Source organism: Cyanistes caeruleus, chromosome 5 (genome assembly GCF_971803275.1).
Source record: "Cyanistes caeruleus chromosome 5, bCyaCae1.hap1.1, whole genome shotgun sequence".
Taxonomy (NCBI): Eukaryota; Metazoa; Chordata; class Aves; order Passeriformes; family Paridae; genus Cyanistes; species Cyanistes caeruleus.
This window is the reverse complement of record NC_141705.1, coordinates 37,477,545-37,502,430: the sequence shown is the minus strand read 5'-3', so window position 1 is coordinate 37,502,430 and position 24,886 is coordinate 37,477,545. Positions and strand designations below refer to the sequence as shown.

General features: G+C 38.1%; 2 protein-coding genes across 54 annotated transcripts in view; one reads left to right on the top strand and one right to left on the bottom strand.

Moving 5' to 3' along the window:
- The window catches only part of NEK1 (NIMA related kinase 1), a 42,373-nt gene extending 25,294 nt beyond the window's left edge, over positions 1–17,079 (bottom strand). For 13 of the 50 annotated variants that reach the window (XM_086890302.1, XM_086890304.1, XM_086890321.1 and 10 more), the window contains exons 1-14: positions 15,920–16,221; positions 13,668–13,816; positions 13,491–13,587; positions 11,432–11,529; positions 9,834–9,917; positions 9,376–9,443; positions 9,173–9,259; positions 8,047–8,101; positions 6,480–6,680; positions 3,945–4,005; positions 2,822–2,979; positions 504–563; positions 325–372; positions 161–232 (exon numbers count right to left, since the gene is read on the bottom strand). In XM_086890302.1, coding sequence (XP_086746428.1) covers positions 161–232; positions 325–372; positions 504–563; positions 2,822–2,979; positions 3,945–4,005; positions 6,480–6,680; positions 8,047–8,101; positions 9,173–9,259; positions 9,376–9,443; positions 9,834–9,917; positions 11,432–11,529; positions 13,491–13,587; positions 13,668–13,784 — 1,206 coding nt within the window. In that variant the 5' untranslated portion in view covers positions 13,785–13,816; positions 15,920–16,221. Of the gene's footprint in view, positions 1–160; positions 233–324; positions 373–503; positions 564–2,821; positions 2,980–3,944; positions 4,006–6,479; positions 6,681–8,046; positions 8,102–9,172; positions 9,260–9,375; positions 9,444–9,833; positions 9,918–11,431; positions 11,530–12,260; positions 12,315–13,490; positions 13,588–13,667; positions 13,817–15,919; positions 16,252–16,372; positions 16,438–16,834 lie in introns of those variants that run through there. The other 37 variants (XM_086890310.1, XM_086890312.1, XM_086890332.1 and 34 more) reach the window with 11 other exon arrangements.
- The window catches only part of CLCN3 (Cl-/H+ antiporter 3), a 62,204-nt gene continuing 53,413 nt past the window's right edge, over positions 16,096–24,886 (top strand). For 2 of the 4 annotated variants that reach the window (XM_086890365.1, XM_086890363.1), the window contains exon 1: positions 16,096–16,242. The gene's annotated coding sequence lies outside the window, so the exon portion shown is untranslated. Of the gene's footprint in view, positions 16,243–17,082; positions 17,222–24,886 lie in introns of those variants that run through there. The other 2 variants (XM_086890364.1, XM_086890362.1) reach the window with 1 other exon arrangement.

The window sequence follows — 24,886 nt, the reverse complement described above, 5'->3', positions numbered from 1 at the left end:
GAGGAGCTTCTACAGTCTATCTCAAATTATCCACAGATTAATAATGGACAACCCCAAGAGCTGACCTCCAAGGGCAGATCTTTCTGTAAAGAGAAGACCATTTCATGTAATCAAAGGAGGGGGGAACAGACTGCATCACATTTCTGCATCTGCTGCCAACCTTAACACCACTTGCACCTGAACCAAGCACATTCCTCCATCCTTGTTCCCTGGCTCTGTTTATTCGTTCCATCTGAAGGAGAAAACAATACAGGAAAACAAAATTCAAGGAGCCACTAAGTAAAAATTGAACTTCACTCTTAACACATTTTAAACATATTTTACCCTTTCTTTTTCCAATCTTCTCATTTCATCTGCCTTCGGTAAACTGATCTGCAATGCGTAAGGATTAAAGATGTTAAGGAACTGGGAAATCAAACCACTGCACATTACACACCACACCACAATGTATTTCATTAAAATTACTATGGGGGAATAAGAAAAATCTAAAGACTCTTGTCTACCTGCTCTCTCTGGCGTTTTTCTTTTTCAGGCAATTCTAACCTTTTCTTTTTTGAAGGTTCCTGAAAAATAAGCATATCATTTGGTACTTACTACTGAGCTGTTACTCTGTCAAGTCAGGTTATTGATCCAATTGCTGGTGTAGGTCAACAAGGATTAAAAAAAAAGAAATCACTGCTATATAATGTTTGGGAAAGAAGATGAGGAGGAAAGGTTTGAAGGTTGTATTTTATCATTCTTGCTGTGGACTTGGCTTTTGCTCAGTTTGAAAACAGATGATTTCATGATAACTCAAACGTTTTCCTCCTTTTTTCTAATGGAATAATTTTCATCAATGGGGTTGGAAATGCCTGCATAAAAGGTGAAACTTCAAATTAGACAGCATGATGCCAGAATGAGAGAAAAATTCTATCAGAAAACTTATTCTTAAAGTCACAACTGAGTGTGCACTAAATGGGATTTGAAATACTTGATTATTCAGAAGGTTTGAAGTGAAAAGCACTGCTATGATCTAGGGGTACTTATTCATCATGTTCTAAAAGTTCTTCAAAAGCTCAAGGCAGTAATTTTTAAATCTGTTTTGTCTTAATTTTTTCTTCGCTGGTGGTATCATTCTTCATTACAATCTTTTCTTTATAGTAACTATTTGATGGGCCTAGATATTAAGATTCTCTTTTTCGGAGAAAAGACTTGGTAGGTTATCCTAGGGCTCTTTTGCTTGGTACTTCACTTGATTCCAACTCTAACTAAGGTTCTTGTTACCTCTGACAACACAGTCACCACTGAATACCTGCTAAAGAAGCAGCTATAGTTAACAAAATGTGCTGTTTACTCTAATCTTCTCAAAAAAGCCATTATTATTTTTAAAGCTTTTTTTTTCTGGCCATACTAGAACACACAGAGCTTCACAGCATTTTCTTTTGACAACATGCAATCCTGCCAAATGGGTACCTTAAAATCAAGTATTGTGTAAGTTGGAAACCTTCAGAGACTTGTAATAATATAATGTTAAGGCAAAATTACTAAATAAAGGAGAAGATTCTTACATGCCCCTCTGAAAAGCCAGCTAAGAGCTGCAAGCTCAGACTCAGAGAAGAAAATTTGTATTAAGTTGTAGCCCTTGCTTCTATCCCACATCTTATCACTACGTACAATTCACAAAAAGACTGTCTTAAAATAGCAGTATTAGTGACTCGCTCCACGTGGGAAGAGGGTATTTCCTCAGTCTGCCACATTAAGTCTTGGGGCAAGTTGGATCAGTGTTGGCTGGTGAAACTTGTGAGAAAGACCCATAGATGGTTCTGCAAGCAAGCCTTAAAACACATAAACCTCGTGATTTCACAAGGACACACAACAAGTCTGCACTCTCCTTTCTTGCTTTTCCAAACTGTGTTTCATGAGCCAAGGCTTGTGTGATCAATGAGCTTTTCTCTAAACTTCTGATAACTGTTGACCTTCACGGATTATTTGTATCTCAAGGATAATTTTCTATACACCTACAACTTTGACAGATAGATAGATAGAGGTCTCAGTATTGTGTTCTCTGAAGTGCCATGGAAGAAGAAAAAAACCCCAAAATGAACCAAAAGAAACCCCACAACAATGTTACTTATTCAGAACAAAATCTGAACTAGTTCTCTTGCTGAAGCAACAGCCCCTTGGTTGCTAGTTGCTTGTCATGTGCATATAGCTCAAAAGCAGCTGTTGCAAAAACAATTCCTGACCTTGCAGTAATTAATGGAATAAAGACAGAGAAAATAAAAGTTTTATGTAATAAGGAATACACAGAAGACAACAGGAAGAAAGATCAGAAGTACTCTATGATGGTATACAGAAAACTTTCTCATTAGCTCATGGAATTATATCTGGGAAACTCCTCTTTCAATTACACAGTTTTTCTGGCTGACAACACTTTGTAAAATGGCTAGAAAAAATTTGCATATTTTGAAAATTTGAAATTATTTTGGAACAAAGAAAAAAGATGCAAAGGTTCTTATCCAGTGTCAATGATCTTGGTATACATGACAAGCTTCCAATATTTCTTAGAGTGGTTAACACCAACAAAGCAAACAAAAGCACACAAATGTAATCAGCCTCAGAATAAAAACCCAAGCCTAAAGTAGGAGTTTACAAAAATTATATGAAAACCAACTAAACAAACAATCAGTAATGAAGCAAGCCAAGCATTTAAACTACTAGTTCTACTTTCTCTGCAGGTATATGAGGCGTGTCTACATACCAAGACATTTTGGAAAGGAAGGCACAGTACTTAAATAATGTATGAACAAAACAGCTCAATTTAACTAATTTAGCTTCTTACCTGTTTAATTTTAGTCAATGGCTTCTTCTCATTAGGCTTTTTAGGTACACCACAAGACTTCCTAATAGTTAAAGGCACTCCATATTTTGCAGCAGGTTTGGTAATTTTCTGAGCTGGTGCAACTGAAGTCAGTGTTTGCTCTTGAACTGGTCTTTTAGCTGAAAAGGAAAAAAAAAAAAAAATTAGAAAAAAACTGGTTTTGAGCTACCCAGGCTGGCCAGTTGTAGTGGTTGGCTTTTAAATCTTAAACCTTCAAGCTAGATAACTGACACTTAATTCAGCTGCCTTGCTTTACTGCACAGTGGTGATGCACACAGTGAAGAGGTTTCCTAATGGAATGGAGAGAAAGACTTGTCTCCACTAACACTGGACTGAAACCTGCAATGCTAATGGCAGCAGAAGATGAGTTTTAGAAGAGCTTCAATGGCCTTCAGGGATACTGTTTTCCCCACAGAGTTTCCTGAATACACCAATATTGTGGGTTTGATTCTGTGTTAGCAGGGCTCTCTTACCACAGAACAGGAGGACAGCAACACTATCAAAAAATACCAAAGCCCTTGCCAAAGCCTCAAATAATTACAGGGAAATAGAATAATTGGAAAAGATATCTAGGGAAAAAAAAAAAAAGGCAAACTAACACATTAAAATGAAGACAATCTCGACAGAATGAATCTACTTTGTTACCATTAGCAGAAATTTTACTGAATTAGACTGAAGCCAGGGTTTTATCTTGGAATCTCTCATGAAACATCCTGCATTTTTTCCTTAAGAAATCATATTTCTCATTAGCCACTTGTCATTACTAAGGGATATAAATAAGCCATATGAATTAGTTCTATTATTTGCAGTCTACACCATCTCCTTAAATTTTGGAAGTGTAGCATACTGAAAAAGGAAAAAGTATACTTAATATATTACAGGCCCATAGCTTGTATTTGCATTATTTGTACCCAACATATGTCCAGCTCCTCAGGGGAGGGGAGGAAATTGCTTCATCTCTCTTTTTTCCTGAAAATTCCACAGTCAGGTATGAGAACACATAAAAAAAAAAAAAACAAAACCAAAAAAACAGTAAAAGATACTGACTGAGCTGAAAGCAAAAGCAGTATAGACACTAACTTACCTGGTGAAGCATGTGGTCCAAACTTGTGGAGAATTTTGTGACTGAATCCTTCTGCAATAAGCTAAACAAGTTGAAGAGTTAGTCAATAGTACCTGTGACCAAAGTTAAGAAGAACTCATTTTCAGACAAGTGTGCCATTATCAGTTAGCATCTAAGAGCACTTACTGTAAATTACATTTAAATGAATACTCAATTGATGTATTGAATATAGTATTACCAACACCAATATGAAGCTGGAGTATTTTTAAGCCTTTTTGGCATAATTACTTAAAGTTTAAAATTACTTAAGTAATTTTAAAAAGCAATTTAGTCTGACTTCTGGATGGCACGTTATCTCATTTATGAACTAGCTAAGAATCTAGAATAAATTTAATGTGAGCACCAACACAATTTTTTGCGTAATTCATTTTAGGTTTCTGAGTAGCTGCCAAAGTTCACCTTAATTTTTCATACAGCTTGTGTCAAAAAAATAGTTCTTTAAAAATGTTTGCAGTTTTAAAGTGTTGCTACTCTTTTTAAGATGGGATGATGACCACATATGTGGAATCTGGAAACACATATATGGTGTGCTGTCAGGCATATCAAATTAGCATAATAAAACACAGAAAGCACTTTTACCAGGGTGAAAAATTTGAGACTAGACAAAGAATATTCAAGTATTAATAAGCCATCATCTTAACTACTGTAGGTAACTCTGAAACAAACACCTCAAAACCTATATAGTAGAAATGAAAAATAATTCAGGAAAAGCAGTAAGGAAAAATGAAAAGTGTCAGTTTTGGAATAGTCTTTACAGGATCTTGTACTACCCAGATTCCTATGATTTGTACCAGTCAGTACATTGTACCAGTCAGTTACAATGGATGCTGAGGAGTTAAACCTGGAAAAAACAAAAACAAAAACAAAACAAGAACCAAAGTGCAGAACTTATGACTCTGAACATGATGGCAGAGCAAATTTTTCATCTATAGAGTCTGGCATCAAAGATTCTCTAAGCCAGAAGTCACACAGTTTCCTACAGTTTCCTACTAATGGTATTTCAGTGATCTTGAAGCTTTTATTTGAGTGGTAAGCTATAGCAACTGAAGTATGATGTTTCCATAATAACACCTTTAGTGACAGGAAAGAAACAAAGAGCCCCTTCCCCTTTCTAAAAATTGATGCTAATTTAGATCTGCTCTTTAATGCAGCTTAGTAACCATGAAGCTTAAGAAAGAATTTACATAAAAAAACCTGTAAGACTGATTTCATGACATTTAAGAATAGGATTTCAGCAACAGTTGCAACATCCTGAAGATATCAACTACCTGAAGATACCATATTTTTAAACTGCAAATAAGGAAAACTGAGGACAACAGCATGAGCCATGGATGATACTGAAAGAAAATAAGCATTACAGCTGTGTCACAAAATTACCACCTCCTGGTGAATATGAATGTACCAGATGGATACATTTAGTAAAAGGTGCTTTCTGTGGGTTTTTTTTTTGTTGTTGTTGTTTTAAATATTAGATAACACCTCTAAGTCAAAACCAGCTGTGGTACAATTGGAAAAATTAAAAAAAAAAAGTATTCATACTCAATCTAGGACAAATTAGTATCACCATCTGGTGATAGAGACAGCCTATTACTAGCCTATTACTGATTATACTTTGACTAACTCCAAATAAAAATTTCACATCCATTCTAGCTACTGGAAATAAAATCAGATCAAACTATTACTGTTGCAAATGTTAGAATAAACTTATCTGTAAAGATTTCTGAATTTTACCTTTCTTCGGGACTTCAGTATGAAGTAAGTTGAAAGTCTATTTCAACACAATAGAAATTCCAATTATATATGGACTTTTCATGACATTTCTTTAGTTGTGAGTTAGAAGCCATTAGAATTATTTATACAGAACTTCCTCTGTGTCCTTTCTCTTCTATATTTATTTACCTTATATCAGTTCCATTATTCACTTACTAATCAATCTCTTTTGACTAGATTCATATTAGAAGGACATTATTAGATACCAAATGATATGAATAGATTTCAAACAGAATAAGAAGCAACCTTTTGGAGTATATACACATGACACATTTAAACCTCAAGAAATTTAAAGATGATTTTACTTAGCATTATTTTCCAGAAGAGGCTCTCAGGCCATTCCAAATCACAAACAAAAAACATATTGAAGAAACTCTATACAGCAACAATGCTGAAATAATTAGCAGCAGCATTTTATGAAAAGATGCATATCTGAACAAATAATCTCAGTCGTGATTCCTCATAATATAGAAAAACACACAAAACAATGCACTTCAGAAAATGTCACTTTAGATTTACTTATGGAAACTACCAAACACTTAATAATTTGAGACTTTTCTTTACAGTTCATGGTACAACTATTTTTTCCTCAACTAACCCTGTCTATAAGAGCTCTAGGGAATACCATTACTCCAGTTTTCCGTGTAATATATTAACATTAGAATAAGGAAAAATTAAAGTCCTATGATGTTTTTAGAAAAGCTAGAATTAAAACTAACGCCATACCTCTGGTGTGAGAAACTTTTCAACCCGTTTGGCTATAAAGTTTTTCTCCAATATGGAGTTTACTGATGGTCTATTCCTAGGATTCCTTTTAAACAGCTGTGACAGCAGATTACGTAGGTCGTAGGAGTAATGCATAGAAACAGGAGGAAAAGGTCCAGAGATTATCTTCAGGACCAAGTTCTTCATGTTACCGGCTTCGAACTGTATCACACAAGGAAGAAAACAGTCATTCTTATCGCCTGTCTACATGCAAGGCTGCACATAAAGATGATGAGGAAACCAAACTAACAGTACAGCTTCCTTTGCCTCAACATACACATTTTTAAGGTCAACACCAGCAGTTCAAAATAATCTGTTGCCAAGTATTCAAATTCCAATTAAAAATACATCGCAATACAGGTATTTCAAACTATGGAGACATAAATGTTGCTAACAAGTAATTATTTCCCTCCAGATCTAGACTGACAATGATATATAACTAAGGAAAAAAATAATTATCTGCTTGACTTCCTCTTCCAAAGGCTTTGAACTACAACAGGCCACCTGCCTTTTTTAGCATTCCTCCATTTCAAACTACAGAATGTAAAGTATTCACATTAATTCAGGGTGAAATCCAAGGGAATGCTTAGATTTCAGTTTAAGCTCAGGTAACAGAGGGCACTATTTCAACACCTTTGTACTATAAAAAGAAAACAATACATATCACCCAGCTTACAGAAAACAAATTGTTGACATCAACTCTCAGAAATTAAGTGTTGTTAGCAGTATTGCCACATAAAAAACCAAGCAAGAAGAAATTACAAGAGGTTGAAACGAAATTAAATCCTTATCTCTTGAAAAATCTCTTTCCATTTTCATGATGTTAAAATCTTTTTCTTTTAATAAAAATGGCTACTAAGAGAATCCAAACAAAACAAAATCCACAAAAAATCCAAAACAGGAGAGAAAAACCCCAGAATTTTTCTTCCCTTCCTAACTGAAAAATGGATGATGAAGACACACTCTTCAAACTACAAACACACGTATATGGAAAAAGGAAAAACTGGAAAATGGCAACTCCTCCACCTTGGGAGTTTTTTCTAAGCACTATTTCTGTTCTACACAGAAATACATTAATCCATCTGCAAAAAAGCAAAATCCAAATTCAGACTTTCAATGAAGCTTTCAATAAATTCAAGCTTTTTTGGGAACAGAATCCAACCCAAACCAAACAGCCAAAACCCCAAAACCCCCAAACAACAACAAAAACAAAAACCCCAAACCAACCAACCAACCAAAAAAAACCCCACAAATGCCCCCCACTATTCCTAGTATCCTTTATTACAAGACCAAACAATTTTTTCAGCTAATACAACCCATCAAAAACAAGATGTTTGAGAGACTGGCACAAAACAAAACACCAACGAAAAATATTGGCTGGCACAGGAGACAGATGAAAATGCTGAAGATTATTTTCAAACAGCTACCATGAAAGCCTTTCATCAACTAAAATATATCTGCATAACATCAGAAATAAATTCTGTTTGAAATCACTACTCTTCTAGAGACACACGAAGTTTCTACTCACCGCATGTTTAAGTGTACACATTTCATAGAGAACACAACCAAGGGCCCAGATATCACTAAATCAAAGAGAACACATTACTTCAAAATTTGTTTCTAGGTTAACATTGCCAAGTTACTTATATCTGTGAAATCTGTCTCTGAAGAAGAAAAGGGTGGATTTTTGAGTGTGTACAAGCTCCCCTCTACGGACTGCTTTGACCCTACAAAACCCCAGGGAAACAAAAACCCCAAGACCAATTCATCAACCAAAATAAGGCCACCCTGAAAACCAGACAATGCTATTTTGGCTTCCAGTTTAGAACCACATCAGCCACAGAAATTAGACTAAATATGGAAAAAGGCTTCTTTTGTTTAAATATATAGATTTGCTTAAGATCTTTGAATTAAACAAATAAAATAAAAAAAAAAACCCTCATCACCTAATTCAGCAAATAGAATTCCCGAAGTCAATTTGTTCTGTTTAGCAGTGACTAAACTTGCCCTCACTCGTTACAGGATTTAGTTAGAACACCATTGGATAACAAACCCCATGCAGAAGAAATTACAGGGAAGGAATTGAAACATTTTTTATCTCTTTAGAAATACACTGAAATGAGTGTAAGGCACTCAAAGGAACAAATGCAACTGCTTTGTGTTTACTAACAACTTGCATGCTATAAGCTACAGTAACTTACTAACAGTTGTTAAATTACACCGGGACACTGTTACCAGGTACAGGCTGCTGCTGTTACCAAGTACAGGGCAGCAAAGATCTAAGCAAAGTATCTGTAGGACTACTTTATCTGGAGCAAAGCTGAGCCACCCATCTATGCACATCATGTGCTCAGATAATCAAATTGCTGTATTTCATCCTTAACAGAGTTTCACATCGGTCGTGCACAAATGAAGGCAGTACAAGCACTGTGCAGATAGGCCAAATTAGAGCCACAATTAAGAACACAACTAGATCTAGAACTTGGAGTATTAAGCTAAGTCATCTCTCCATGTCATTGCTTTCTACTACAGACCTACTAAGGTGCCACCTCTACAGTGAAGCTCAGTACCTACTTGGGTAACAGACAAACTAACAGGTGTCCACTCATTTTCTTCTTTTTACCAAAAATGTTTAATAAAATCCTTATTAGTACCTTTTATTGTTGTAAGGCTTGTTCTGACATATTTCAGGCGACAAATAGTATGGTGTTCCTATGCAAGTGCGTGCCAACTCTGCAGTACTAAAACAAAAATAAATATGGATGTTAATTAGTTAATTCACATGAAGTGAATTGTTTTCTGTGATCAAAGCAATTTAAATTAAGTCAGAGGAAAAACAGTATCAAAAAGGAGTTACCTGTTCAAAACTCTGGCGATTCCAAAATCTCCCAGCTGTATTGTTCCATCTTTGGTTAAAAATATATTCTTGATATAGAAATGTTAAGAAGTCTGTTAATTAAAATATTCATACAATTGCATACTTTTTGTTCTCTACATGTTTTGAGAAAAAGAATCCCCCTGAAGTCATTGTTATTGACTACTATGGAAAACGAGACTCATACAAGTCCTACTTCATTAATGTAAGAAAACACTACTTCACATTGTCAAACATAACCCTTTCTGTCCCCACACAAAAATACATGAGTAACACTTGTAGTTTCATCAAATGGCCTCATCTGTTTGTACAAATATATATACATCCCGCAGACTGACGAAGTGTTTCCAGTATTAGAAATGTTTCCATAAACAAACTAGGAAGCTATGAATGCAATCACTTTGAAAGACAAATCAGCTGAAAAATAGTCACCTACGTACCTGTGACTTTATGTCGCGATGCAAGATTTTTCTATCATGTATGTGTTTTAGTGCTAAACAGATTTGTACAAACCAGTCCAGGATCTATTCATGAAAGAAAATGCAACATCAACTTCGTCATTTATCTGAAAACTTCCCCTCTTCACTTATACCACACAGTAATTAAAAACTTGATAGTACTACCTGTGTAATGTAAACCTTCTAATGAAAGATGCTTATTACCCAAATTTGATATTAAGCTTGAGACTACTATTTTCATTATGTATTATAAACCTAGCAGAGGTATGCAATATGGATTTGATTGGCTAAAATGCCTAAGATGTGGAACTTCCAAATTAAAAGACTGTAATTTTGCTATAGCCAATGCAAGTCCTCTTGTAGTCAGTTAATTGACCAAGAGTCCTAAGAAGCTTAATGCTCACAGGAACACCTATTTTAAAAGTAGTAATTTTGTGTATCTTACCTTAAAAAGAAAAAATAATACAAAGTGGATTTTGATGAGAAAAGCAATAAATATGTAACTAGAAGATTATGAATAAGCCAACAATGCCCTTTTTTTGGGTCAATTTGCAAAAATCACAATTTAAGAAGTGACTAATGAAAAGAACTCTGCCATGTGAATAAGAGTTGTACATTCATTACTTAGAAGTAGATACATGAAAAAATTATAGTAAAATGCAAGGCATAATTTTCACTTTTCCACTTGAAGTCCTTCTTGTAAAAGTGAGGTCAAATGAGAAAAATTTAAAGTTTTACAAATTATGTCCCAAATGTTTCATATACTACAAAGGCTTTCCAATCCCAGGTAAATTAAGATCCTACTAGACGCGGACAGAAAAGCATAGAAACGATTTATATACAAAGAAACATGTCAGTCCTAATAAAAATCCCACCCTGAATCCTACATAACTTATTTTTACTTAATTAAATCAAATCTGTACTTAAAATCCTCTCATTTATTCCAAACCATGTCACTTCTCTTTCACTAAAAATTACTTTATAACCAGTCCTGTGGAAAAAGAAAATGTATTGGAAGTATATCAGCAGAATATTAAATTTTTATTACTGGCAAAATGAACTTGTGAATGATCCCAACTCCATATTTCATATAACAATATTTATAGTAATATTTCATATTATTATACTTACAAAGTATATTATTTTATGCTTATGACACATGAAAATCAGTATTGCAACACAAAAATCCTACGCCATTACATCTTTAAAAACATTATTTCAGAGGTTTAAGGATATTCATGTTGCCTTTCAGTACTTTTCATGTCTCACATTTGGTTTAATTCACAAGAGATCAAACTTTTAAAAGCATCTTACACATACAGACAAAATCTCAAGTAACATGCCCAGGACTTCCAACCATATTTTCTTTCTGGGTTTTCTTTGTGCAGTTGGTTTTTTTGTTTGTGTTTTAGTTTGGTTTTGCTTTTTAATGATACTACATTGACCAATAGTAACAAGAATGCCTATATAAGAATCTCATTTTAGTTTAAGCAGCCACATTTATAACTTGAACCAAAATAATTTAAAATTCATGAAAAAGTATCCTGTAACAAAACACTATAGCAGCAGTTTGCTGTTACCTGATCTTCAGAGAACGGGATTCCTTTCTGGGCATTTATCTTTTTAAATAGGTCTCCTCCTTCACAGTAATCCATCACTATGTACAGACAGCCATTTTCTGTAAAGTAAAAGACAAAGAATTTCAAAGAGACAAAAACAAGACCCTTCTTTACTTAACTTTCTAAATATCTTCACTACAGTCACAGAAAAAGCAACAAAAATTTTACTTTTTCACATGCAGCTTCAGACGTAATTTATTAGTCCATTTTTTACAAACTTCAAGCAAAAATATTTATTATTTTGAGTTTCACAACCTAATTTTCCCATTTTGGTAACTTTGGACTATTTTGATAGGGGAAGAAAAGAATTACATCTACTGTATCAATGCCCCAACGTGGCGTTCAAAACCACTATGAAATTAAAGGTGTCATTTTATGAATGCAATATAAAACCAATCTTCAAATTTCTTTCAAACATCCTATAGATCCCCCTACCCTAAAAATAGGGATCTTAAGTTGCCTCTATTTGCCTTGTTCTTTCTTGGAATTTTACCTGGACTTGCCAGAACATGACAGCCACCAGCTTTCATACTAGACATGCAGTTTATCTCAGTCTGAAGAACAGTAAGAGAACTTCCAGCAGACAATGAGAGATGGAAACAATTATTTTCTCATTTTTGAATGAAATCTCAGGAGACTTCAAAAAATCCCATGCAAGTTTCCAGTAGGAGGTATGAACAAACATAATACATTTCATTCAAAGTTATGGTTTTCCCAGTTACTGATGAAAAAACAGATTAGGCAGAAGCAAATTGCAAGTTGCCAAAAGCGTAAGAACTACACTACTCACATACTAGGCATGATTTTGAGAAGAGATGAATAACTGCAGAAAATCAGTCACATGCTGCTCAAAAGAAAAAGAACTCCTATTTTATGAAAAAGTTAGTCACAGCACTTAAAAAACTTTGAATTAAAATAAATTTAATCACCTAAGTCACTTAAATTTCACTCCCACAGAATGCTTCTGAAATCTGCCTTTCAAAACCTCAAACCCTTAAAGCTGTTTCTCTGTTTGATTATTTTATTATTATCTTTAATTAGTATTATTTTAGGAGTCTGGATTTCTAGCATATTTTTTGCTGAAGTTATTTTCTTATATAAACCTTACATTCAATGTATTCAAAGTCAATGTGTTCTAGCAATAAAGATGCAACACAAAGTCTTGTGAATTATGGATTACAGGATCTATCTTGTAAGAAAAAAGCAGTCTTTAAGGAACAGGCCTCTACCACAATGAAGAAAGCAGTATGTATTTATAAACCAGAAGTGTGGCTACGTAATATGATTATGTCTCAAAAATCCAATTTAATGAAAAGAAAAAGTGAAAGCCCCAGGCAAAAGACATAAGAAAGTCAGAAGAAAGGCAGGAAAGAAGAAGAGACCAGAATCTCTAAACAGCACTTCAAATAATATTTAGGGGCTTTTAATAATATTTTAGATTTCATAATAGATTTTTGGAATCTTTTTTCTGTTCTGCCAATTTCCCAAGACATTCACTGTGAAGACCGTGTAGAATTATATTTCTCCTTCCTTCAGTGAATGATGAAGTAAACAGTCCCATCTATTTTTCCAGCTCTGAAAGCAATGATATGGTTGCAGTTACTGAAGACTGCACTCTAAGATAACAGAATTGGACATAAAACTGCTGTTGCTAGGTTATCAATATCCAAATTTAGACTGTAATTTAACCTACACAAGCATTCCAGTTGCTGGGGTATATTGAAGGAGACTTATGCTCTGGAGAAACGAGAGAATATCTTTCATTTAAGCATCAACCAAAAGCAATGCATGTAAGGTATAGTCATGAATATTTGTTTATTTGTTGCCCTTTTTCCTGAATTACAATTATTTTTAAACATGAATGGGAATTCTGAAAAAAAAATATGAAAAATAATAAAAGTAATAAAAGTATGAAAAATACTAATAAAGAGAGAAAACTCCCTGACTTTTAGACTAAGTACAGTAAGTAGTGCACAGTCACTCATGTTACTTCAGGTTCTACTGTTTTAGTTCATCTTACCTTCAAATGACTCCCTATACAGGACAATATTTGGGTGTTTCATGTTAGCCAAAACAGCAACTTCTCTCCTTGATTCTTCTCTCTCTTTATTTGACATCTTTGGAAGGAAAACAATGATTTGTGAGAGCAGAAACACAAAAAGAACGGATCATGAATTTATTAATAACAATCACTCACCTTAGAGATGTTTATTTCTTTAATAACATAGTGTTGTCCATTTTCTTTAGCTTTGACAAGTATTGCTTTCCCAAAAGATCCTTCTCCAATCTTCCGTACTTTGATATATTTATCCATAGTTCTTGTCTTACGGCATCCTTACTTGAGTACTGGGAAAAAAACAGCACAAAACAACACAAAAAAAAAAAAAAAAAAAGTGAGCATATTTAATTAGGTGTACTTAGTGATCAAGCCTAATCAAGACATAGTATCTTTTTTTTTTTTACTCAAAATGTTGATCCATTTGTCTCTTCAGTTGCTTTCCTGTAAATCATCTACTCTTAGTCTCAATTCTATTTTGGTACCATTAGCTCATTTTGGACCAACAAGGACTGCATAACTAAAACCTGTTTCATGTTTCATTTTGACTAAAAAGGATCTGTTTTGTCTTTAAATAAATCAGTGCAATCAGTGCCAAGACTTCCGATTCAGCTGGCATACAAACATCATAGAGCTATAGCCCCTGGTTAAAAATCTTTCATTCAACTTTACTTGGAAGAATGGAAGCAAGGGGAATTCCTATGCATTGTTGCTTTAGGAGTATTAAGTCCAGCTTTTTTATCACTAAAATGAAGCCAAAAATGGACTGAATTGAACAGATCCCCATCATGTTTCAAATCATTATTCAATACAGAAAGGTGTGGCCTGAAGTCTGACTAAAAGACTCTTCATGTTGTGTATAAAACAAGTTATTACAAAATAGCACAAGTCACTATTTTTCATGTACTATCTGACCATTTACACTACCTTTTCAGATTAAAAAGAACACTCAGGTGAATTTTGATGGTGTTTAACATTCTACATTAAAAAATACTTTGGTGAAAACTAGGGAGCTGTAAGCAGAAACTATGGCAATATACAGATGTGTCAGAACAGCACAGGGAACAGGCAAAACAAACAACAAAGTGACAAATGTCAGAGCAAATTCACAGTAGACTAAAAGATTACACTTTTTAAAGCAAAAAGAGCTTCCATACCCTGAGGAAGTTTCCATAAGCTGAAAAAGACAAAAGAGTCCTAAGATTTCTTCACTTAAGCCTCACTTGCAAGAACCAATAGCATGTCTGCTTTGCTGTATCCAGCTTCCTTGCAAGATGAGATCCTAGTAGCTGAGATCTAAACTTCACACATCTCACAATCAGGGTGTCTCCTCAATGAGATATATATATTTTTTATTTTTTTTTAATTTTTTTTTTACAGAATTACCATGTACTAGACAAGGATGCTGCTGAACAGGACCTATACTGTGAAAGCAGACTAAAGCAGAATAAACTTGATTAGCACAACAAGGCAAAAACAAGAGGGATCTAAAGCAATGTGTTCATCAAAAGAGGAGATGCGAAGCCTGCTAAGACTAAGCATAACTACCGGGAAAGGAAAATTACAAGTTTACAAAATTACAGATTAAAATTACAAGCCTGCAGTGTCTTGGTAAGGTTGGGGCTTTTTTCTTGCAGTACATAAAGACAATTTAATGCAAAGTTGCACTTCTAAACCTAAGAAGGACTTGGTATTAAGTTCAAAATTCTCTTTCAGTAAAAGTTCAGCATGTGGGACACAATTTGAACTTCGCATGACTCTACTGAAGTTCTCTTTCTGCCCTACTTAAGAAACAATCAGGATTATTCTACAGTTAAATCAGCCGCATTAGGCGTTGTGGCTTGGGGCTGCTTCTGCATGCTGCTCCGTGCAAATGCAAATGAGCAGTAACCAGCCTTTGGGCGAGAAGTTACAGTTCAGTCAAAGCGGGTATATAATCTTCTATGAACTAGGCAGCTTATTTTTACATGTGGCAAATGAAAAAATAGGCGTCCAGAGAAAGGACATCAGCGCTGACAGGGCGTTGTCTTTTCAAGCTCAGGGCAGTCAGTTCATCCATTACAGACACGCAGGAAAGCGCCGAAAGTCACCCCCCCGAGGCAGCGATACCGTCCGGAGCGTACGGCCAGGACAGGGCCGCGCAGGGGAGGGGCAGGGCAGGACACGGCAGGGCAGGGGCCGAACTGGGCCGCGCTCCGCAAGCGGGCCCCGCCAGGCCGCCGCCCCCGCACAGCCAGAGCAAGCCCAGCACCGGGGCGAGAGGCGTGGCCGGGAGCCCCCGCCGCAGGGTGGCTGAGAGAGACCACCCGCAACCTGCCCGGCTCCCAGGAGGGCGGCCCCGCCCGCCCCGCCTCAGCTTACCCCGCTCCCGCCCCGTCCCCACCCCGCCATACCTGCCCGCCGCGGCCACGGCCGCCCAACCTGGCCTCGCGCCTGCCAAGGCCCCGCCCCCTCCGCCCCTATTGGCGAACCCGCTCCGAAGCTTGGCTCCCATTGGGCGAGCATACACCGGGGCGTGGCCGCGGTCCTGCCCGCCCTGTCCTTCTTAGCGGCACTTCACCCTGGTAACGCGCGGCCCGGGTCACGTGACGGGCGGGGCGCGCGCGGGTGTCAGCGTTTTCGGGAGAACCCCCCCCAAACAGCTACAAGTGTTTCACGAGCGACGCACACCGCACAGCCCGGCACCGCACAGCCCCGCACAGCCCCGCACCGCGCAGCCCCGCACAGCCCGGCATCGCGCAGCCCCGCACAGCCCGGCACCGGCGGTAGGTGTCTGCCCCAGGACAGCCCCGGGGCGGCGTTCCTAGGGGGAAACGTGCCCCGGCGGGGCTGAGCGTGGCGCTTACCGGGGAGGGTTGGGCTGCACCTGTGGCTCCTCCGTTCCCGACTCCAAAGCGCGCCTTAATGGCACCTATGGGCAAAAAAACTCGTGATTCACAACGCGCCTCTCAGTCCGAGTGCACAGGGCACGGTGCCCTCCAGAATTGCTAGCCTCGTACATAAACGGAGCACAGGGCATTTCCCTTAAGGATTTTGAAATACAGAAAAAAAAATAAAATCCACCCCTCGACTTGACACGTTTTGGCGGAACTTTCATTCGCTGTGTGTTAAGTGAACGCCACACTGCCTCAGCAGCTCGGCTAGCAGTACCCAGGAGTTCCATGCTCAGCCCGACACCTGCGTTTTGTCTGCAGATAAAGCCCTTAAGCTTTCGGGGCCTCCGCAGCGCCTGGAATTTAGAGGCGGCGCAGTTTAGCCCGAAGCCGAACGATGCCGCAATGTACCCAGCATCTCCCTGCCTCCTTTACCTGGGAAACCGCCTCCACCTCGTTCTGAAGCGCGGTCCTACCTCCCCCTGGGCCCTCAACCCGCCCTCGCAGCGAGGGAGCCCGGCACGGGCCCCTCCCGAGCCTCCGGGAAGCCGCGCCCCTCCGCGGGAGGGCGGGAGCGGGGGCTGGACTCGCGGCGGGCGGACCGCGGGAAGCAGAATCAGCAGTGACGGCGATGCTGACCCCGGCGGCCCGACAGGCGCCGATTCTGCGCGGTGGGAGTCCCCGCCCTCCCCGGGCCCAGGGGGCGGTGCCGGGCGGCGGAGTGGCCGTGGGTCTGGGGGCAGCTCCCGTGTCCCGCCGGCGCTCGGAGGGAGGATGAGCCAGCGCCTCCCCGGGGATCAGCGGGCGGCACCGCCCGCGCAGGTACGGGCAGGGCGGAGCGGAGCGGGGCGGGGCAGGCTCGGGTTCCCCCGCGGCCCAGGGACACGGCACGGCAGCGAGAGGGGCCGAGGCGGCGGGAGGAGGGCAGCCGAGCAGGCAGCCCCCGCCGGGGAAATGGCTCTGGGCGGCCGGGGGCGGGAAGGGACGGCCGTGGTGGCTCCTCGCGGGTCCCTCACCTCGTCCGTGCGCCTCCCCCGAAAGGCCGGGATGACGGGGGGAATGCCCCGCGTGTTTATGCAGCGTAAACACGGGATGCTTGCACCCTGTCACCCCATCGCGGTGTTCTTCCGGGCAGCGCCTGTGCGCATACGGAAAGCGGGGGGTCTGCGGCTGGGAATGCCCAGGGTCTCCTCCCCACGTAACCAGCGCTCGAAGGATTATTCTGCATGAGTTGCTCGCTTTATGTTGGCTCACGGGTTTGGCTAGTAGGGCCGCTCTTATACAAGGGAGAGAGGTAATGGACTCTTATTGGAGCCTCATAATTAAATGGGTGTGCAGGTAAGCGAGGTTAAAACTGAATATTGACTGCATTCTTTCGTATTATCTTCTCTGCTTGTCAAAAATTCTTTCCCTCCTTAGCCAAAACCGTGGAAATGGTTGTAAAACAACTGTGTATCAATTCTCACTTAAAATTAATGGCTCTGAATGTGACTGTGGAAAATCGTGTGCTGATAGTGAACTCTGTTCAGTGCAGTGTAGTAAATTTGCTGTGTCACACTTTAAAGTATTAAACTAGGTAAAATAGGGCCTTACAACCAAAGTTTAAATGTTTCCAGGGCTAGCCTATGTTAGAATAGATGCTTATATATTTTTGGCAACATACTGGTAGATGGTAGTCATTTGGGTGTGAGGACTTGCACCTTATTTTTGGAGGTTGTGGGACCTCTGAAGTTTCTGGTGTAGAGTCTGTGGAAGAAATTGTCAGGTGTACTGGTTTTTTTTGCTTTCAGATGGTTTTTGATGGACCTGTGAAGGGGTTTATTTTCAGTATCCCTTAGCAACAGAGACACTTCTTTGCAGATACAGCTATTTGAACGAAGGATGTGTTGTTATGACAGATTTGAAAGCAGATAGTCATCAAAACTGTTTTTCTATTTAAGGAAATGTCAATATGCTGTAATGTAAAATTTAAAAAAATATTTGTGCATTATAGGAAACATACCTTTGTGATGCATAATAAAAAGAGAGCTTACAGCTGCCTCTATTGGTTTTGCTAAGATAAGTCTTTCACTTGGCTAACTACTGTAAATTTGATGTGTTGTCTCTGGCTGGCAAAGAGGTATAAACTTGCTGCAAAGTTGTCAGAGTGGGAAGGAGTTCTGCTCTGGGAAAACTACAGGTAGTAGCTTGAAACTCACATCTTGAAACACAGTGACTCTGCATCTCTCTGCAACACATGTGAAAACAGAATTTACATGGTGTTCAGAAAAATGGAGCTTGTTTCTTGTTTGCTTTTGTTTAGTATTGTGGTGTGTTGATTTAGTATATGTGGTGTGTTGATCCTAAAAATTCTTTATATGGTATATAATATAATTTATATGATAATTCTTTATGATAATAGTAGATGTCATACACAATGTCTATTGTAATGTTCTAGGAGCACATTTTACTTGTTGCATTCCAAGGTTTTCTTTGCCCAAATTTTTACAGTGCCCTCTTTGAGTGGTTTACTATTCCACTCTTCTCTCTGTGGTGCATACTTGAAAAAGTTAAAGTAATCCTGGGTAAAATTCCCCCCCCGCCCTTTTTCCCCTCTTCTCCACTAGTAATATGAACAAGCCTATCCAAAGTCTTGACCAGGAAAGATACTTGAAGCTGTTGGCCTTTGCTCTTTGTGATTGCATAGCTCTGAACCACTCTCTTGCACACCAAGTCTTTGTAGCAAATTGATGTTTAAGTAACCTGCAAGTGAAAACACACTGCTGATTACAAGCAGATGGGTCTGGCTGTGTCATATATGTTCTCCTGTTCACTGAATATACAATTTGACTTCTCCACACCCCATCCCCCCCCCCCCCCACTTTGCTTTGGGGGCTCTGTGTGTGTGTGTGTGTGTGTGTGTGTGTCTTACCTTGAACATCAGAGTTGCATTCCTTGAGTGTAAAGACTAGAGCCAGCACAACTGCTCCAATTTTATAACTATTGCCAAAAGGCATTCTAGGAACACTGAGATAGTTTTTTTCCTGCTCTTATTTAGCTGACTTCATATGCATGTGAATAGGTGTAACTGAGCAGATCAAGTTTTCAGGGTCAAGTCTTACAATAATTTGGCAGTAGGGATATTTTTAACTTGGTCATAAATTAAAAAAGTAGAAGCTCTACTGCTGAAGAGATTTGTGCCAGAAGTGATAGTGCCAGTTTGAGTTAATTTCCTAATTCAGACTATTTTGCATGTTCCTAAATTTCTTGCTTTGGCACCTGGACAGCAGCAGTAACCCAGTAAACTCCAAAGGTTGCCAGCAGTGGCAGTGATCATGTACATGGAACTGCTTTTGTACTCTCCCTGCTTATCTTCCTGAAATAAAGATTTCAGCTTAATGCTTGTTAGCAAGTTCCCAGTTCTGTCCTCCTTGTTGCAGTTGTTCCTTTGTGTCATAACCTGAAAGTGGAGGTTCTATGTTTTCTGACTTGGTAAAGCTGTTCAGGTGTCAGGTCAGCTTTTTACCTGTGCTTGTGAATGAGGAGGCTCTGCAATACAGTACTTCGTGCTTGTTTATGTGCCATGCTTTGCAAACTGAAAATGCTCAGAGTAGTAGAAAGTCAACAATTATAAATTTTTAGAGTTGTTTAACTTGAAACTTGTTTTTGAATTTTGGAAGCCTTTATAAAATCATTTGGGAGAACAAAGTCTAGACAAAACAATGCTCATTTAAATTGATTATGATATGAGGGTTATAAAACAGATAATATTTTTTTTCTGCTGGGAAAATATGAGGAAATGTGTTTTGCTTTAAAAACATAGAAACTTAAAAATGTAAATTGTTGTGATAGTAATTATACTTAATGAACTGATATTTTTTATTACTGGAGAAGGGAGTTGATGAAGTAATTCATAGGCTTCACGTGTAATAGAAAGAATTCTAGACAAAACTGTGAAAATGGTTACAAATGTGTTTACATCTGGAGTACCCTTATTAGTTTGGATTATCTAGTAAGTAGTCTTGAGTGTATATTCCGGGAAATGAGTGTAAAGAACAGAAACTGTAGCTTCATAGTGGGTTACAATAACCAGCAATTATTTTTAATAACTTGCAGAGAGTCTAGTCAGGTATTTTTCCCTTGAACTTTTTAGGCATTCAGCTGTTTTGTTTATTAAGCATTTTCCTCTGGCTTTCTACAGGAGTAGACTGTGCTTACTTTCAGTGGCTATGGAGGAGTAGGAAATGAAAAAGTGAATTAAGTTTGGTCCTGAAGCACAGACCCTTTGATAAAAATAACCTTTGCTATTATTTTTTCTCCTTATTTTTGACATATTTTGATAAGTTCCTCTAAAAATTTCAGAGGAGATGGAACTCAAATGTGTATTTTGCAAGTTCATACTGCAATAATGAAGAAATGCTTCCTAATTGAAATAGTAAAAAATGGCATTTCTCTTTGTTTAAATTCAAGATAGAGCTACTGGGGTGATTTCATATTTTGACATCCTGCCAGTGTAAATTCAAGTACTTGTTTTCCTGAAAGATAAGTTTGTGTTTGAGTTCCTTCCACTTTTATCTTCAAAATTAGTGTTCTCTGCCAGATTTCTTGGTTATAATGTGTTATCTCAAGTTTTTGATCTACTGCAGCTTTTTCCCCTGAGTTTTCCGCTTTTAATTTCTTGTGTATATGTTGGGAAAAAAATTCAGTTCTCCACGTGCTTCCAAACACATTCATTTTCTGACTTTGAAAAGTGAATTTACAAATTTCCAGAGTATATCTAGGAAAGAAAACTGATGATTCCTTTAATTTGACTTTTTGCTTCTTGTCTTTCAGACAACCTTAAATTATTTTCAGTCTCATGAACTTACCAGTTTTCTTCTGTTTTGTGCTGAGATGTGAATTTTCTTTTAACTTAGACAGTGAAACTTTTAAGACACCTGAGGATACCTAACAATCTGTGCACTAAGTGTTTATGTCACAGTGTTTATTACTACAGTTAGAAAAATCTCAGACAAATTTTAAAGAATTTTTTTTTTCCTTTGGATAGGTAGAGGATGGATTATTTTTAATAAATTTGATCTATAAATTCAGTGAACTGACCTCATCTCTGTGATAATATAACATATCTAAGATAACTCACCTTTTTTGCAGTCTGTTAGGTAGAAGTCTTTTAGTAAACTGTAGCTGATTTTCCTTTTTTTTTTTTTTTGGTAATATTAAAAAATCTCATGCATGAACCCAATTTCTTTTTTTCCTCATAAAATATGAACCGTGAGTCTTGTTTTCAACTTGATACCACTATTGAACAGTAAATTTCCCTCGTGACTCTCCTGCCAGAAACTTGTTTACCTTTTGTAGACCCTGACAAAAATACAAATAATTTTGGAAGATGCCAAAGTTTCAACGAGGTTTTACAACAGGAGAGAAGAATATTCAAGTGAGGGGAATTTGCTGTGCATCGTGAACTGCTAACACTCTTGATTTAGTAAATACTTTGCTTTTGGTGCTGTTTGTGCATCTAGGGCTTCACTGCCTTTTGATTTTTTTAAAATCTCATTTAGTTAGAGCATAATTTTTTATTAAAAAGCAGGAACGGGCTATTAACAATCTTGTTTTTTAACATCAGATGTTCTCAGGTCACTCTGAACAGATTTATATATTCATTTAATCCTTAGAAAATTATTAGAATGGCTACTAGTAATGGTTGGAAGTGCCATTTTTAAAAATTAAGGTGGCTTCTGTGTATCTAGCAAAAGACATCAGCCACGAGTCAGATCCAGGTGTTGATCACAGATCAGTCCTTAAGACTGTTGCCTGAGAGGATCCAGAGCAAGAAACAGAGCAAGCCTATTCTCAGGGCTCCAGGCCTTGAAGTTTAAATAGCTGTATGTACTGCATCTGTCAGTTTATCACTCTGTTGCTGTGATGTACCTCCCTTAAGGGGAAGGAAGCACTCAAGAGCCATACATGCACGTAGTCAAAAGGAACAACAAAAGTCAGAGGGTCTGCAAACAATCAGTAAAGTTTTGTTAGTGCATTACACGTTTGGCATGAAAGTTGCTGTGTTAGTCTATATAGGTGCATGGCAGTGGGTTTTGCATAAAGGGATAGGGTGAAAGGGAAAAGAGAGAAAAAGAGATCACTAGTCCTGCTTCCAGCATCATTCCAGCTGATGAGATGTCCTGGGGGTGCCCCTGGATTTGCTGGGGATGCTTTTTAATATATAGGTTTCCTCACCAAGAAGGCAGGTTTCTTGTTTTCTGTGCAAATTACCCATTGCATGCAGTCCATTCTTTCAGACTGTTCTGGAAATGGGCTGGAGAGCTCCAGGGGTCTTGGACAGTCTTGATCTGTCTCTATGGTCTGTGTCCACACCTTGGCCTCATTCCTGTGCTTGTGCTGTACTGTGTTGTGCTTCTGTCTGTGAACTAGACCAAGGATGTTTGTCCCAGAGGTGCTGCCCTACCTTTGCATGGCCCTTTCTCCAGCCGCATCTTGTTCTTTCTCTTGTCAGTACTAATAATTTTCTCTTACTACAAATAGTCCTTGGTTGGCTCCACAACCATCCAGCTATCACTGTTTGAGACATACACATTAGTCCCTGATCTTCTTTGTTTCCAGTGACCAAAGGCTTGTCACTCCTAAGACAGTACACTGGATATGTTCATCTTTGACTGGTGTTTTCTTCACTTCTTTGAAGCTGGAAAATTGTTAGTAGGGAGAGTAAGGACCAGGAACCACCAGGGGTCCCCACAAGATTTCACAAGTAGTGATCCTGTGCCTGTGCTGTGTTTTGGAGAGCTCTTTAGGATTTTTTACCTTGATCTCAGAGGCTTTAGTGTGTCCCTAAAAAAAATTTAATTCAGACCTTAAAAATCTGTGGTAGATGCTGTTATTGAGAAGACTCTTTGAGTTAGACTCAGAATAGTGGTGCTTTTTCACATTCCAATTTGACAATCCTGAAGTACATTGAACTATAATGAAATTGCCTGAAAGATTCTCAGCTCAGGTGTAACCCTGAATTTAGGAATCTGTTCACATAGTTAGGGACTGCTCAGTGCATTTCACTGAAAAGCTGAAGAAAAGTAGTATGATTGGTGAGATTTATGGTCATTCTGGTGATGTGTAAAAGCTCTGCTCTGTTGTTGATGATGACTTCAACACAAGTCCGCATTAAAAAGGTGCAAAAGCCTTTAAAAACTGTGAAGAGACACTGTTGCAGTATCTTATCATCAAACAGAAAATTAACCAAAGGCTCAACAAACAGAAGTTATATTGTCTGTAATGGAAACTGCAGTCATAGTTCCTGCCCTTCAAAATAGGAGTATGGATTTAACCTTTCAGTTATCTTAATGAGTTGCTATGTTATTTCTCATTTGAGTATGATCACAGAAGGAGCACCAGATTCTTTTTATTTTTGCCAAGGGAGCTCTTCATCTTTTCTCTCCTGGACCGAATATTTGCATCTGTAGGTACTGGCCCATTAGTTTAGAAACTAGTACTGTAACTTATATGTATTTTCATGCTAAGGAACTACGTTGTTAGTTTTTTTTTGTTGTTAGTTTTTTTTTGTTTTGGTGGGTTTTTTTGTTTGTTTGGGTTTTTTGTTTTGTTTCCTTCTTTTTAAACTATTGACTGAAAACCCCTCCAAGACTTTAGCACTCATGGAGCTGCTTGTTACTGTACCTCTGTGGGAGACTACTCCTCAACTCTGATAGAGTTTTTTCTAATGTATCAATAAATGGTGGTAGTTTAGTAAGTTTAAATTGGAGTTTTCAGATAATCCAGGCAGTTCGGTTGAATGCTGTTAAAGTATTCACATCAATAAGGTGGTGAATGTGAAATGCTATTAAAAGTATTCATGTTAGTGACTAGGTGTGAATGAAGCAACGCCTTCCATCAGGTAGGCTGATATCTTTGTGCCAGTGGGTGTAATTCTTCAGCTGTCACATCTATGGGTAGCCATAATCTTTCTGGTTATGACATTGTAGGGAGTGGAGATGCAATGGTTTTAAATATTTTACAAAAACTAAAGTCAGTGCCCCTAATGTTTGGCATCATATGACCAGAAGCATGAGTTCGGTATTCATCCGGTAATTAGTCTCTCTGGTTTTAGTGGTTGGCTTCCTTTTTTTGTTTGTTTTGTTAAAGCTGAGGAGATAAAAAGTACTGTCAAAATGAGTATTTATTAAAGGTTCTGCTTCTGTGAAGATAAGGTCTGTAGTGATGATATTCTATACTGGTATTTTTCATAAAAATGAAGGAATTTTTTGAGCTGTTGTTATATTAAGTGTTTTTAAAGAAGATTGTTATGATTCAGTAGAACATAAATATAGATATAGAGAGGTTTTGGTGCAGTTTTAAAGCCAAGACTGTGCTTTACAAGTATTGTCTTTTCCTGTGTTCCTTTTTCTAAGTGATTCTGTTCATATTTGAGTATGTCTTTTTATTCCATGAGTGTCAGCTTTATTTTGGAAGCAGCTGTGAGTGAAACTAGTCTAAGCTTTA